The sequence below is a fragment of the Pseudoliparis swirei genome, chromosome 24, assembly GCF_029220125.1.
Source record: "Pseudoliparis swirei isolate HS2019 ecotype Mariana Trench chromosome 24, NWPU_hadal_v1, whole genome shotgun sequence".
Classification (NCBI taxonomy): domain Eukaryota; kingdom Metazoa; phylum Chordata; class Actinopteri; order Perciformes; family Liparidae; genus Pseudoliparis; species Pseudoliparis swirei.
In genome coordinates this window covers 20346306-20363229 of record NC_079411.1, presented here as the reverse complement: position 1 = coordinate 20363229, position 16924 = coordinate 20346306, and the positions used below count along the sequence as shown (strand labels likewise).

Here is a 16924-nt window from a genome sequence, read left to right as displayed (position 1 = left end):
AAAAAAGGGGCGCTGAAACTTCGCTTTATTATATGGTTTTTCAGCCTCCCAGCCAAAGGCAACTCATTTGATTTTGTTTTAAGGCCATCTTTTCTTCCCCTCCTCCTTCCTAAAGCGGTTTTCAGGACTGCTCTGTTGCAGTCTTACCCTTTCTTTGACATGCTAGGAGCCCCAGTGCCTGCCAATAAAACAAATAGCAGCCGTCTTGATTATACAGGGATAAACGGGCGAAACACTGCACCCGTTTAGTTTGGAAAGCCCAAATAGTTGAGGCCTTTTTCAACCGACTGAACCAGAGAACCCAAATGTACAAGTGTCGGAATAAGTGGGTGGCTATGTCCTGCTACCTTAGAAGGTCTCTCCTTCCTTTTTATACACCACTTGAGTCTTTGTTTGGCCAACGGCAGCCTCGACTCTCCGCTCCCAGCAGAGGACAGTAGCTTCTTTTAAAGAACTCCTCTGCTGGCTCAGCGTCTCCTCACAGGGCTCTCTGTCCCGTTGACGGGAGGGATGGATTCTGTTTTTACGAGGCCCACCCAGGCGTCCCACCGCCAACACCACAATGCGGGCTGGAGGAGACCAGCACTAGAACATTGACCATGGCACACTTTAGTCAAGATTGTATTTTATAGTTGTCTGTTTTAGAATATAAAGGCCCTGAATGGCAAGAGAGCGAAAAGGGATGAAGGTCAGGAGCAAAGTTCCTTGGGTTTACTTCCTCGGGCCGCTGTGCAACAGGCGTACTCCCCTGCTCACGCCTTCACGACACTTTGCCAAATTATCAAAACAAAATTCAAAACAAGGCAGCCCTTTGGCCGGCCAATCATGAACTCAGATCAGCGGCTGGAATATCCACATTTATCAGACCACCGTCTGCAGCCAAGAGAAAGGCATCTTCAGTATTTGGTCTGATCGACAGAAACAAGACTGGAAGTTTACAAAAATGTTGCTGTTTTTTTCCCCTTCACCTCAAAGTATGAGGAAGGGTGGCAGCTCCAGTGGTCGGCTGGTGGAAGTTCCAGTTGGGGGTTGGTGGTGGGCAGGGGGGGGGGGGGGCTAATTAACCTTGGCTGTCAGCTTTTTTTTTGCTTGGCAGCTGGAGTAATGATTTAGGGGAAATTAAAATAATTTAGTTGATGTGTTAGACTTGAAGAGAACACTAGTTGGCCAGTGGTGCTACTCTGACACCTTCCTTTGTATATTTATTTTCCGCTCTCTGTCTTTCCTGGTGGTGCTATTTACCAACCGTCTGCTCAAAGGCTCAGCCTGTCCACAGGTCTGGATCAGATGTACTCTGAGTTTAGGGCTCCGTTTAGAGGCGTGAGGAGGGTGAGGAGGGCTTGAGAGGGAAGTTTCTTACAAATGGTCGTAGTTCAGCGGTTCGAAGATGTTTGACCTGGAGGGCTTGGGGATTTCCCTACAAGACATATCCCTCCTTCTTCTTGTATAAATCTTTTGCCTCAAAGCAGCATCCAAAGAAAACAAATCTCATAAAAATGACCATATGACAGTAAATAGCTGAAGCACACCAAATATACATGTGAGAAGAGCTCCTGAGGTCAAACTGTTTAATAGTACTGTGAAAGTGAACAGTGAATCGTACTGACATGTTACTCTTCTCCTTTGTCTCCTCCCTTCTTCCCTTCCTTCTTGTCCCATATCTGCCCACTCATACCTCGTCTGTTCGACGACTCTCCTCCATCTCTCCTCGACTGCTCATCCTGCGCCTCCCCTTGAACCTTATTGTCCCTTCAGTCATCCGCCGCCGCTGAAGGACCAGGGTGGTCCCGGCGTCCCCCAGCAGGCGCTGTCCCCCGCCCAGCTGCCCGAGGAGGCCGAGTGCCTGACGGTGCCCAAGTACAAGAGGGACCTGGTGCAGAAGCTGAAGATCCTGCGGCAGGAGCTGTCCCAGCAGCAACCCCAGGCCGGCCACTGTCGCATCGAGGTCTGCCGTGAAGAGATATTTGAGGTAAAACGAACAAGAGGATGACATTTTCACACACTGAAACACACACAAACCACATGTTAAGAATGCACTGGTTTAATCTTCATTTAAAAAACGTCAAGAAGAACACAAACTCTACTTCTCTCTGTTTATAGATTATGAACCACTCTGATACCCAAAGGGTATGTTTGAAAGGCAACCTAAAGTTACGGAGTGCTTTAAAACATAAAAGGAAACGTTTAGTTGACTGTTGAACACATTTGCCTAAATGAATGCAAAAGCAAAATCAGCATTAGTTATGTATTTTCATATATATACTACCATAACATTTTTGGGGGTCACTTAGAAAAAGAAAGAAACACTTAGAAATGTCCTTATTTTTCAAAGAAAAGCACTGTTTTTTTCAATAGTGATAACATTAAATTAATCAGAAATACCCTCTATACATTGTTAATGTGGTAAATAACTATTCGAGGTGGAAACATCTGTTTTTTAATGAAATATCTACATAGGTGTATCAAGGCCCATTTCCAGTGTTCTCATGGTACATTGTGTTTGCTAATCACCTTAGCAGACTAACGGAGGGTTAGAAAACCCTTTTGCAATTATGTTAGCACAGCTGAAAACAGTTATGCTGGTGAGAAAAGCTATAAAACTGGGCTTTCTTTGAGCTAGAAGTTTGAAGAACAAAATTAATATTTCAAATAAAAATCATTATTTCTAACCTTGTCAATGTCTTGAATATATTTTCTATTAATTCTGCAATTCACTTGAATAAGTGTGAGGCTGTGTCTACTACCGGACACTTTACGAAGTACACTGCAATACAGTGCACTGACATCTGTAGTGCATGCCGTCGCTGATAAGTGCTGTATCAAATGGAACACTTACGTTAACCACTTGGCGGAAGTGACGGACGCAAATCTGTTCACGGCACCCGCGAAATTAAGCCGGGAGTGAAGTACGCAAATCTGCTTGCGATAACCGCGAAACTTAAACTGACAAAATGAATGCACTTCTTGCCCTCTTGTTGTCCCTTGTTTACCCCTTTCTCCACCCCATGTGGAAACTGCGATACCTCCACAATCGCGGCAGGAGCCTCCGTGGTCGACCGCTTGTGCTACCGTAGCCATCTCGTCCGCCATTGTTTTAGAAATAAAATGAAAAGCTGGCGAAAGGGCTCCTCCTCTTCCACTACGTAGCCAAGATGGCGCCCGTTTAGGGCGAGTAGTGTCCATCGTTTTACACTACATTTTTTGCCCGTTTGCAGTGCGCCATCCGGGTACTTTCAGTGCACTGAATTCTGCTGGTTTTGTCAGTGTGGCGCCCTAAGCACTGAAAGTCAGTGCTCGAAGTGCTCAAGTGTCCGGTAGTAGACACAGCCTGAGTTTTCATGGAAAACACAAAATTGTCTGGGTGACCTCAAACTTTTGAACGGTAGTGTATGTATATATATATATATATATAAATAAAGTGCATTGACCATGGATTCTTATAATTTCCCATCTGGCATTCACCAAAGCATCACACGCTGACAAACTGAACACGTCCATGAAAACAAAAGCAGAACGCTCCCAAACGCAGATCTCTGCACTTTACAGGCATTCTTTCACCCCGTTTACGACGTGCACCAGAAAAGCGCCCAGGGCAACACGGAACCACTACTCAAAACCGCTTTATGATTTCCAGGGAAAAGCAGAACAGCCTTCACAACACCACAAAAAATGTTCTCCGATTCTTTTCTACTCTCTCTCTCTCTCTCTCTTTCTTGCTCTCCCAATCATTTGTTCTACCAAAGCGAGGCATTCTTTCTGGATGATTTCAGCAGCTAAAGAGGGAAGGGTGGGAGGAAAGGAGCTTAAGGCAGCAGTGGCAAGTAGTCGAGGCCAGGCATAACTTCAGAACTACAAGTTGAGCAATGAGAAATATGACTTCATCCCCCCTTCCAAGGGACAGCTGGGTTAAGGTGAAAGTGAAGTGTGAAAACCAGCCCTGCACAGCCACTTGGGGTTTTTGTGCAGAACCCAGCGCTGCAGTGACGCGTTGGCAGTGTGTTCACGCAAATGTGTGCATGTACTTAGACTGCTGCTTGTTTCCTCCTCTACATGTGTTCTGTGCCACGAGTCGACATGCGTCACTCCGTGTACGGGCCATCAAAGGTCCAATGGGGGTTTTCAGTGTTGTGTATCACTTTGCACACAAATGTTTGTGCTCCTCAACATGTTGGACCACTTGAGGTGAGACTATCGATGTGTGTGATGGCGTCTCACGGCTGACTGTGCAGCCTCGTCTCCTTCGTGCTTTCACTGTTGCAGCATTACTGTTCCTGCAGACAGGAAGTTGTTTACTGTGGCGTGGCCGCTGAGTCTTTCTGACTCCTGAGAGGACAGGCAGAGGGATGACGATAAGGAAATACACTGACCGTTTATTTGTTTAGCCAGGCCGACAGTGAATTACCAGGATGCACTGGGATCAATACTCTACTAGTGAGATGTGTTTTGTTTTAGGTGTGAGTCATTCAACATTCACATGAACATGTATGTGTGAATGTAACTAACTAGCTATATTCTGATATCAAACGCTTTGTGCAGGCTGTTGGACTGACTCTGAAACTGGAGTACCGTGAATAGAGCGATGACCTTGCACTGCAGCATTGCAGATGAATTCACATTTGTCTTTTTTGACAAGAAAAAAATCAATCGTAGATAGTATAGTTAAAGCATTTTGAATGGAAACAATGGGGCTCAGCGATTGGTCATTAGGTACGCACTTTCACAGCTGCACGTCTCGCTGGTGATTGGTCGACTGCTGCTCTGTCACACCCACTGATCTCAGTCCAGAGAGCCTCATGAGTGCACACTCCCAGAGAAAAGGTACATCTCTTGTTGTGTGTGCTGCAGTGTATGAAATGTGCTCTGTGTGTTGGGTTGTAGGAGTCGTACCGGCAGGTGATGAAGATGCGTCCAAAGGACCTCTGGAAAAGACTGATGATCAAATTCAGAGGCGAAGAGGGTCTGGACTATGGTGGGGTGGCAAGGTATTTATTCACATGTTTATGTTGATGTGTTTTTACATGTCTGCAAACATTTTAGTTTGAAGTACATTTTTTCACAGTCAATCTGTGTGTGTGTGTGTGTGTGTGTGTGTGTCAGGGAATGGTTATACCTGCTGTCCCACGAGATGCTGAACCCCTACTACGGCCTGTTCCAGTACTCCAGAGACGACATCTACACTCTACAGATTAATCCGGACTCTGCCGTCAACCCGGTGGGAATTATTTAGTTTTACAGACATGCGATGATAGTTTATGTATCCACACAGAGCGAGGACATTTATTTCTACAAGGATGCTGTTTTGTTATCTAGACTAGAATTAAACTAAATCAAGTAAACTACTTAAAGAAATGCTTAGCCTAGTTTAAAGGGCAGTAAATCTACAGACTAACTTCATCTGCCATGGGACACTTTGAGTTTCATGTGGATTCAAAAGAAAGGTTTGAGAGATTTATCATTATGATTTGAATTTGATCATGATTTATTTGGTTGAATAGATTGTTTTTTGCATGCTCTATATTTTGCTAAAGTTTAAAATAACAACGACTCACCTCTTCTGTATGTAACTCTTAGGGTTATTGGTATTGCGAAAAAACTGAAGCTGTATAATCTGAATCTGATCTTATTATAATAATAAAACAAAATCTGATATGAATGATAGCCTTCGTAACAATGCCCCTGTTTCAATGTGCAGGAGCACCTGTCGTACTTCCACTTCGTGGGTCGCATCATGGGCATGGCGGTGTTCCACGGCCACTACATCGACGGAGGCTTCACGCTGCCCTTCTACAGACAGCTGTTGGGGAAACCCATCACGCTGGACGACATGGAGTCCGTCGACCCGGACCTCCACAACAGCCTCGTCTGGATCCTGTGAGACTTTTGGCTTCTAAGCAACCCGTTCCACTTTCTAAATGATCTCAGGGGCAACTCAAAGTTGGAGGACACTGATACCGCTGTGATTATATGTTGTGGAGTAAATCAGAAAGCAGTTGTTTGCAGGTGTGCCCTGTGAGAAGGGGAACAGGAAAAAAAACACACATACACAAAAAGCATCTGCACATTTACTTAAGACACACACAACAACTTGACCGCACTGCCATCTATTGGCTGCGGCGCCCTCTTCTGCCAGTGAAGCTCATGACTTCTGATCTCAGAAATCATAACTTATGATCATGTCAATAACTATTTGGTCTGTTGAATAGTTATCTCTGCTGAGCCGTCACTGACCATGTGCAGGTTAAAGATGATAAACGCTGCTTTGTAATTGCAGCAGATAAAAGAAACTGCTAAACTCAACAGGGGAGCAGTTGCTAAAAATAACTACAATATAACCCATTATATAAACACAGTGTACTTGTTGAGTTGCAGATTACCGTGTCTTCATTTTGTCGGATCAAATCCCAGAAGAAATGAGGGTGAAATAAATAGAAATAATGTCTGCAGAAGCTGAGAGCTGATTCTTACTGTTGCTTCTCTCTCTCTAACCTCTTCAGGGACAATGACATCACCTGCGTCCTGGACCACACTTTCTGTGTCGAGCACAATGCCTACGGAGAAATCATCCAACACGAGCTCAAGCCCAACGGCCAGAGTCTCCCGGTCACAGAGGACACTAAGAAGGAGTATGTCAGGTCAGCAAGCTCAGTTTTCAGAGCCATGGATCCCGGTTTTTATACGGCTTCTCTGTCATTCCAGACCGTCACGAAAGGAATTCCGTGGCACGGAGCTGGATCTGTATTTGCAGCAAACCGACTGTTTCCCCCACTCACTCCTCTCGCATGCCCCCTGCAGGTTGTATGTGAACTGGCGTTTCCTGCACGGCATCGAGGCTCAGTTTCTGGCTCTGCAGAAAGGCTTCAATGAGGTCATCCCTCAACACCTGCTCAAATCCTTTGATGAAAAAGAGCTGGAGGTAGGAGATAAGAGAAGAAACATCTAGTATGTCTCCGAAAAGATACAGGCTCTTGTCTCGTGTGGTCTTAAAGAAGTTTCCATCTCCCGCTCTACCTCCAGCTCATCGTGTGCGGCCTGGGAAAGATCGACGTCGCTGACTGGAAGTCCAACACCCGCCTGAAGCACTGCACCCTGGACAGCAACATCGTCAAGTGGTTCTGGAAAGCCGTGGAGACGTTTGACGAGGAGAGGAGGGCCCGGCTGCTGCAGTTTGTCACCGGCTCCTCCCGAGTCCCACTGCAAGGCTTCAAGGCTCTCCAGGGTACGTGTCAACATACGCAGAGACCAGTTGTCATGACCTTTGGAATACAGAAAGGTCCAGGAGCGTGCACTACTGGTCAGAAGTTTTAAAACGCCTCAATTTCTCCATTTTTTTTTATCTGCACACAGTTTAATTTCTCAATGTACTCTGAAATTAAAGCGTAGAACAAATAAACAATTTGAAATAAAAAAATAAACCATGGAATCGTTTTGTTTAACAAAATGTAATCAACATTTTAAAATCATTAAAGTAGCCACCCAGTGCAGATATAACAGCCGAACACACTCTTTCTACAACGGAAATCAAATATTGTTCAGAAAGTTCTTCCCAACACTGAGCAGAGTAGCTGCAAGTTGTGAACACATCACTTGTTCCCCTGAAAAAGGCCTTTTTGTATAACTCTGACATGTACTTTATTTTTCAGTTTTTGGTAATCTAAACTTTTTAATTTGACCTCTGGCAGTTTCCCGCTGACCTTTGTACCATTTCAGGTTATTCACTGGACTTAAACTGCTGACATTTAAATAAAAACTGGAAAAATGAGTGTGTTCTAAAACTTTTGACCAGTAGCATATTTCTGACCTGCAAAACAACCCTCTGATGAAAAAGCACTCCGCCCGCCGCCGATGCAGCGGAGGCCGGATTAAAAAGGCGTCGGCCTCAGTTGGCTGTCATCCTGGTGGGTCACGTAACTGAACTCCGCCTGATGCGTCCCATTTGTGTTCTGTCTGCAGGCGCTGCCGGGCCCAGACTCTTCACCATTCATCAGATCGACGCAAACGCCAACAACCTGCCCAAAGCCCACACCTGGTGCGTGTCTCTCACACACACACACACACACACACACACACACACACACACACACACACCTGCAGGCACAAGTGTCTCCCGAGTGTCTCCCGGCTCCATTCACACCATCTCTTTCTTCTTCTCTCCCAGCTTCAACCGGATTGACATCCCGCCCTACGAGAGCTACGACAAGCTGTACGACAAGCTGCTGACTGCCATCGAGGAGACCTGTGGCTTCGCCGTGGAGTGAGAGGCCCGTTGGAGAGTGTGTTGGGGTGTGTGTGTGTACATGTGCAGGACTCTGATGGACCGTTATCGTCACTGCGGCGCACCGACAGTCTTCCTCTTCTCTCGCCGCGCTCCACGTTCTCCCCTTATCGATGTCTGTTTGAACAGCTCCTTTTATTTGTTTGGGTTTAGTTTTGGTGTAGTGTGTGTGTGTGTGTGGAGTACGGAGGGCAGAGTGACGGCGGCTCAGTTGAGAGCTGTGGGTTTTCTCCACGCCTCCTTTTGCATTCGGAGAAAAGAAACGGCGCCGCCCGGTCATCTCACTTTACAGATTATCAAACCAGGAAGTAGTTCATCGACTTACAGTTCAACATCTTACAAAAGCGTTTTCAAAGTCGTCCCCAGGCATGAGAGCAGAGTCACGATGTTGTTGTTCAATTCAAACCGATTGAATGGGTCCATGTCATGCTACTGAATCTTTAACAATGCAGGTAGCCATATCTTGCCCTTACTTGCCATCTTAACCTCAACCAACACATATTTTGTATTGGCGCCACAAATTCATCCTACCTCTGTGTAATCCTTTGCTGTTTGAAGGGTTTCATTCCAAAATGTTGTGTATCGATAGCTCATTTAATTCAAATTCAGAATAGATTTTTTTTTCTTTTTTTTTTTCTTCTTTTCCTCCACAACATTGCATCATAATTAGTCTGATTCTCATAGCGGCAGTCGTTTTTCAACTGCAGAAGCATTTCATTGACATGCTCGTGCTTGGATGGGGGTCTGATATTTTGTGGTTTTGTGGTGTTAAAAAAAAAAAAAAAAAAAAGGGGGGTGAGGAAGGTGAATATTCTTTCCCATGATCACTGCCGTGTGGCCACAGCACTTGTAAACATGTTTCTGCATGCTTCAACATTCGTGTGCGAGGAAGATCGACAGTTCATAGATGAGTTTCCCATCGTCCCTCGCGGCGGAGGGGATTCATTCAGCCTCACTCGTGGAGCCCGGTTCGTCTTCCATCTCTCACATTCGTCTCCGGCAGGTACAAGTACGCTTGTCTTTTTATTTGTCTTTGTTTCATCCAATTCAGAATAACCCGGCACACTTCCCGTCAGACGATATGTTAAAGGAAACAGCTGTCCAGATGGGACCAGATGTTTTTAGTCCTGCCCTCAGTTTAAAAAGGCCGAAGTCTCCTCTCTCTCTCTCGTCACTTTAGAGCACTTTACAAACTGAGCAGTGATAGCAGGAGTGCTTTCTTCACGTCGGATTGAAATATATCGTTTAATTCGCTATGTGACGCCATTAGAATTATACAGAGTAAAAGTATATCTATACACCTGTCATTTTTTAAGTATATATGTACAAATACATAGCTATTTTGTATATGGTTTTCTTTTTTCCTTTCTATTCAAATGCAAGCATGTTGGTGTCTGTCAGAGGCCTCTTTGCATTCTCAGGTGAAGTCGTTTTGTTTAGTTTCACATTCATTCGGTCGGTGTGTGAGGAGGGTACATCTGGTTGTAATGAAAACTATATTTCGGGGGCCCTGTCTTTAAACCCATGATGGAGCCTGAAGGTTGGCAGTTGAAAAGTGATATTTTCTTTTGGTCAATCGCTTTCACTTATTAACACACACACACACACACCTTCATAGGAGGCATGCATGGCCATATTTGCTGCTCTGGAGGTCTGTGCCGCTGCTGAACAGCACAGACGACAATGGTATTTCATTTGCACCGAGCAGTCTGGCTGCAACATGAATCTTTTTTTAAAGCGACGGAATGGACTGAAATGCTGACGGTGGCGTCAAACCCTCAGAGCTGCAAATGTCAGAGGTTGAGTGCTGCGGGTCGCGGGTGCTACGCGGTGAAAATGTTCAATCACAATGAAAAGTCACCAAAAGGCCGACAGGCGGCAGTGAGCAGCAGCTCCGTCACCGCCGCCTCCATCCAAAGAAAACCTCTGCATGAATGGACGCTGGAGAGATGATGCCTATTTATTTGCATAATTATTACTCTTTGAATTGGAAGAATCTGTTAAATGTTCCTTTTTTATATGTATATGTATACTGCCTGCATTTATTTGTAACCACAAACAGTTTGTTAGCTGATACTCAGAAAGCTTGAGTTTTTCATTTTGTAGTAATGAGACGAAACCGAGAAACAACAGATACAATTGTCATCTTTGTAAAGTTAAATAGGAGTTATTTGATTTTTACCTTTTTTAATTACCTGACTGGGAGGAAGAAAACAAATACATTACACTTTTCTTTTCTTTTTACACACATTATGCACACTTGAGCTCCAAGTTATAATCAGACACTTCCTTCTATTTATCAAATAGTTAATGGACTGATCAAGTTGTTTTAATGTAGATAACACACACATATATATATATAAACACACACACATGTTCTTGATATGCGCACATGTATGTTTGTCCAGTGCACACAGTCCTCTGCTCTTTGTAACTTTTAGTTGGCACCATGTTTTCTGGCTGGTTCAGTCTTCAGTGCAAAGGTTTTGGGGGTTGAGAGCTTCCAGACTGGGGAAATGCCACTTTCCCCCAGTGCAGCAGCCAAATTGATCTGACATGTTCAAGAATACAGTGGGTTGTGTTGTTGGTAAAAAAAAAAGAAGAAAAAAGGGTAGATTGTTAACTTTTTCAAGCTTTGAAACCCTGTGATATGAAGTTTTTTGTCTGATGAATCTGAGTAGATTGAGAGCCAGCTCGGGCCACACTGATTTACTCTCATGCTGGTTTAATTGGTTATGAACCAGAACAAGCTGTGTAATGTTCGACACTCTCCCCACAGTTTAAGTACAAATGTATATGTGTGCTCGCGTGTTTGAGAATGATTTTTATTAAATTCAGTACAAAACAGTAAAAAGAAAATTGTAGTTTTTTTTTTTTACTGCACCATGTTTTATTTCTTTTGATTTCCTATCTGTTTTTGTATTTATTATTACAGTATACTGTATGTGTTCATAGTTTTTCACATCAGCTGCTCTGTGAGCGTGTAACTGACACCTGTACACTAAAGAAGCAAAGTAATAAACTTCTTGTACCCTTGCAGAAAGCTGAGCAATAAAACTATGCTGTTTGGACCTCACAGCATTATGTTTGATAAGAACCATGTTTGCTACTGTCTTTTTTTTTTTATGCTGAAAGTTTTCCTTCTGTAAATATTTAATAGGAGTTAAGTGGGAGTAGCCTTGTGACAAACTCAACACTGTTAACATCTCTGTAGTTTTTAAATACACAGACAGCGGCTAACAGTGGAGTGCTCCTTTATGTTGGATTTAGATTTGCATGTGTTGGGCTTCATTAGGTAAGATTGAGGTGACGACCTCTGAACCCTAAGGAGAAGAAGTGCAGCTTGACCCCAGTCTTTTCTTCGGATCACTTTTGCCAGATTAATTGTTATTCTAAACAATAATGCACCTTTAAGATTAGAAGTATGCTTTGCATCAGGCAGCCAAACAACACTTGAAAGACAGGTAGATGGCATCATAATTGTATTTACAAAAAACATGTATAATAATGGATAAACATGGATAATACAATTGTGTATTATACTGTAAAATGGGATAGTAAGTAGAAGAAAAAAACAAAAGTATGCCGGGGGAAAAAAATTAGAAACTCCCAATAAAAAATATATATTATTGTTTGTCGAATAAAAATGAGAATCCAGAAGTCAAGAGTATACAATGTCAAAAACACTAATATGTGTTAAAGTTGCTGTGTCTAATGTCAAATAAAACAATAATGTAAAAAAGCTTCGTGCAGTATGCCATAAAATATCCAAAGTAAACTATTTCGAAACAAGTCATAGCATTGCTTGAAAAACAGAATCGGTGTCAAAAAAGTAATATAGTAAATTTTAAAAATAAAAGTGTCTGTCGGAAAAGAACATACGTATTATAGTATGTGGAAAAAAAGTCGTAGTGTAAATTAGTTGTATGTTTCTAATACAATGTAAAAACGTAAAGTACATATTAACTAAAAACAAATCGGGCATTTAATTCTCATTAATAAACGAGCAAGTGTTGCGCCCCATCCTGTAACTCATCAGTATTTCCACCGGAAGTGATGTCAGGACGCTGTTGATAAAAAATACGGTGGCGAAAGCCTCCGAGAAGTCAGCTTCGCCCGTTCTGTTCAGAGGAGGAGGGTCAGCTCGGAGGAAGACCACCGAGCCTCGACAAGTGACACAAGGCGCGAAAACCGGGAGCTCCCGTCACGAGGCGGCAACGCGCGAGGAAACAACGCGAGATTAAAACAACGGACTCAAAGATGCTTCTCGCACGACCGGACATGTGACGTCAGGTCTGTATCGGTGTAACTGACTATAACGTGAATTAGAATGACCAATGACGTAACGCCGTGTGCAAAGGCGTCATCGGTGTGCTCACGTGTCCACGTGAAGTCGATGACCAGCTGACGAACTGACCAACAGATACGTGCTGACCAGTCAGAGCCGTGTGTGTGCGCGCATGCGCTGTTAGATGGTAGGACCACTTACCACAGGTAGAATGTAAGTTACAAGTTACAAGTCTTTTATTGTCAGATGCACAGAATGACACAGGGTCAGACTGGGCACTGAAATTCTTAGGACAAGGCACCACACAACTACCATAGCATAACATAGCAAACATAATATAACATAACATGACATACACTCTGTACATAATTTACATGTAATAACATATAATGACCTTACTAAATATCCAAGATACATATACAATACAATATGCTAAAACATATACCAACCTATACATATAATACTAACATATATACATATAACATATACTACACATATGGTAACATATAATAAACTAAACTACAGACAAATGGGAGTAGCAGGTAGTGCAATAATTCTGATAAATATGTATTTGTCGTGTAAGAGACAGTATGTAAGTGTAAGTACAAGCAGTGATCTGAAAGTGACAGTGTATGTAAAGTGACGAGTGCAAAAGTGTCGATCGTGTGTCGGTGTCCATTGAGCAGCCTGATGGCTCTCGGGAAGAAACTGTTCTCCAGTCTGTGTGTGCGAGACCGGATGCTACGGTACCGCCTTCCAGAAGGCAGCGGGGTGAACAGGCTGAAGGCTGATGATGGCCGTCCTTTAGGATCCTGCCAGTCTTCCTGAGGCATCGTGTGGTATGTGTCCTGCAGGGCTGGGAGCTCCCTACCGATGATGAGCTCCGCAGTCCTGACCACACGGCGCAGGGCCTTGCGGTCCTTGGCCGTGCAGCTCCCAGACCACACTGTGATGCACCCAGTCAGGATGCTTTCTATTGTGCATCTGTAGAAATTGGTGAGGATGACTGAATCCATGCCAAACTTCTTCAGTCTCCTCAGGAAGAAGAGGCGCTTCCGGGCCGCTGTGACCACCTTGTCTGTGTGAGCAGACCAGGTGAGGTCGTTACTGATAGATAGATAGATGGATACTTTATTAATCCCGAGGGAAATTTATGTTGACCCCGAGGAACCTGAAGCAGCTGACCATTTCCACTGCAGAACCGTTGATATGCAGGGGTGCGTGCTCCTCCACCTGCCGTCTCCGAAAGTCCACAATCGTCTCCTTTGTCTTGCTGATGTTGAGAGAGAGGCTATTATCCTGACACCATGTAGTCAGGGTAGCGACCTCCTCTCTGGAGGCTGACTCATCATTGCCAGTGATGAGGCCCACAATGGTTGTGTCATCAGCAAACTTGACAATGAGGTTGCATCGGGAGGTGCCGAGTCCCAGGTCCACGAGATGATGATGGTATTGAATGCTGAACTGTAGTCAATGAACAGCATCCTCACATATGTATTCCCTTTGTCCAGGTGGGTGAGGGCGGTGTGCGTGGTCAGGGCTATGGCATCGTCTGTAGACCGGTTGGACCGGTATGCAAACTGCATCGGGTCCAGGGTGGGAGGCAGCAAGGAGCAGATGAATGATTTGACCAGCCGCTCAAAGCACTTAATGATCACAGAGGTCAGTGCCACCGGGCGGTAGTCATTCAAGCAGGTGACCTTGGTGTTCTTGGGCACAGGGACGATGGTGGTCCGTTTGAAGCATGTGGGGAGTGCAGACAGGCTGAGGGAGAGGTTGAAGATGTCGCTGAAGACCCCCGCGAGCTGGTCAGCGCAACCCCTGAGGGCCCGACCTGATATGCCATCCGGGCCAGGTGCCTTGCGAGGGTTGATCTTATTGAAGCAGCGCTTCACCTCAACTAAGTACAAGTACTCCCCGCTCTGGTACTCGTGTACATGTTGGGTGTGTTTACTTTGTTTCTGCTACTTCGTACTTTAACTCCACCAGTTACATCTCAGAGGGAAACGTTGCATGTTTTACTCCAGCAACATGACATTTATTTGACATTAGTTACGACTAGTTATATATGACTCCGACCTTTCATTTTGGTACTCACGGTATATTTTGATGGGAAAACTTGTATTATTTTGCTAATTATATGTTTTAATGCAAGACTATTTCTTGTAACTGTGGTAGTACTTTTACTTTAGTAAAAGATCCGAGTACTTTCTCATACCATGGTTCCAACAATTTCTTTCATGAATGAAGACCGTTGTCCTAATTTGACAAATCATTTTGGACTATAATGTAATGATGAATATCAGTATGACTGTTAATCCCACAAACTGCTGAGATACAAGCAGGAGAAGGAATCATTTACTGTATGTCCTCGAGCTGATTGGTTTGTCTGTTTAGTGAAAGTGCATCACAGAGCCGGTCATGAGTTCACCAAATGACGAGCGGGAAGCGTCCGCTGCTCCTTTTGTCCCGTCCTCTGCGATCGGAAAGGTAAATAAATGTGACTGACACACAAACAATCAGTCCACAGAAAATTAATGCCTTATATTTTTGGTTCAAGCTTACTATTTTTAAAGCAAAAACACCCAAAAAATCTTGTTAAAGCAAAAAGATATATTTTTGAGCTGCCTTTGTGAAACGTAAACATTGAAATGTACTTTTATTACATTTTGATATAAAATAATGAATATGAGTGTACTTTGTGAAGCTGTAGTGTCTGGATGTGCTGCTGTGTTGCTGCGCCTTCTTTTTTTTTTAAAGGAGTCGGGGATTAAAGACTCCTGCCAAAAACCAAAGAGTCAAGACGAGTGGACGTCCAGCACCCTGTCAGACGCTAGAGGCGAGTCACCTTCACTTGAGCAAAGTTCTTCTCCGGAAAAATTATCTAAAGATTGCTCGCGAATTGTTAGCGTGTAAAGTAATAACTAATATATTTAAAATGAATCCGTACCCAGATATTAAAGAAAAAGAATTCATCACCTCGTTAAGTGTGGGAGACGGACGCTACCTGGTGGATTTGGGGAGGTATGCCGATGTTATTACTAACAATATCGACCATCCAGGTGGATTAGGTATTCGTTTCTGAAAATGTATGTGAAGATTGCTCAGTTGATCGTCAACAAAACCCTCTGAAACTCAGCTGCAGCCTCTTTCCTGACGCCCTCAGCTCGTCGGAGTTCATCGTGGATGAGGAGTGCCTCCTGCAGCTGTTCAGCTCGTGCCGGCGATGCCACAGACGATGCAGCGTCGGGAAGCGCGTCACCGGACTCAAGCTTGTGGTCAACCAGGCGTGCGGCTTCTGCGAAAGCCGCTCGGAATGGACTAACCTGCCGGACGGCGACGATGGAGGTGATGATGACAACGATGACTCAGCCAAACTGTGATTCTCCCAGCGTCACTGTGAGGTTATGTTGAAGCAGCGATATGTTGCAATACGGCCGAAGCAGCTCGACTTCTGGTTATTGTTTCACGTCTGTGGAGATCGGACTGTCGTGAAGTCGTCCAGAACTTGCGTGTATGCTTGTATTTTTTTTTCTTCCCCGACGATGATCTCACACATCAGAGAACCATCCGATTCGAGCGAGAGGGATGTTACCTCGGACTCCCGCATCTGTTCCTTAACATCTGAGCCGGCGGGAGAATACTCGATTCTAATTGGCTGGTAAGACGGTTGGAGCGAGCCGAAGGAAGACAGACCGTTCTTTTCAAATGTGTCACTTCAAGATGTCTTTCTTCTCGAGTCGTTTCCATCCTTGTGCCATTAGAAAACAGAGTGGCTCAAACTACGACGGTTGTCAGATTTTCAAGCGATATTATACTTTGTCTTAATGGGTTATTCTATTCCTTGTTAAACTCAACTCATGCAACGCGTCTCAGGGTATTAAATCTGGGTGATTCATGTTAATGCATGCAGGCTGCTTATGAACGTATGCTCGCATTTTTGCCCGGCACAAATACCGTCTGGAGTATATTCGGATAAATATAGTGCCCATTAAGTTGAAAGGTCCCCAAACTCTTCCTGCAAAAGAAAAAACAAATGCATAAAGTATCCAGTGAGTCTTCTTTTGCAGAAAGTGAATTCACCATTGTTAATTTTTCCTGTAACTAATTAGCATTTTGAGATCTGATCATTCTTATTAATATTAGGTGTAGAGGCTCGTGGAAGGGATATCCGCTCTTAAATACTTAACATGTGAGCCAAGATCTATATTTTATTTTTTAAATGGGACGATCGACAATATTAAAGAATCAAAACACCTTTGTGCGTCATTTGGAGGCCGAGTTGTAGCCGATCTGAAACTAGCGTCCAATAAGTACCTGTATGGCGACAGGTGAGATTATTCATTCTACGTTTTAGATTTCAT

General features: G+C 44.0%; 1 protein-coding gene across 1 annotated transcript in view; it reads left to right on the top strand.

Moving 5' to 3' along the window:
• LOC130190649 (E3 ubiquitin-protein ligase SMURF2) overlaps positions 1 to 11370 on the top strand; it is a 56599-nt gene extending 45229 nt beyond the window's left edge. Inside the window, exons 12-20 of the mRNA XM_056410171.1 lie at positions 1756 to 1969; positions 4879 to 4982; positions 5098 to 5212; positions 5693 to 5871; positions 6495 to 6632; positions 6793 to 6913; positions 7015 to 7216; positions 7951 to 8026; positions 8156 to 11370. Coding sequence (XP_056266146.1) covers positions 1756 to 1969; positions 4879 to 4982; positions 5098 to 5212; positions 5693 to 5871; positions 6495 to 6632; positions 6793 to 6913; positions 7015 to 7216; positions 7951 to 8026; positions 8156 to 8255 — 1249 coding nt within the window. The 3' untranslated portion in view covers positions 8256 to 11370. The remainder of the gene's footprint in view (positions 1 to 1755; positions 1970 to 4878; positions 4983 to 5097; positions 5213 to 5692; positions 5872 to 6494; positions 6633 to 6792; positions 6914 to 7014; positions 7217 to 7950; positions 8027 to 8155) is intronic.
• The last annotated feature ends 5554 nt before the right edge of the window (positions 11371 to 16924 follow it).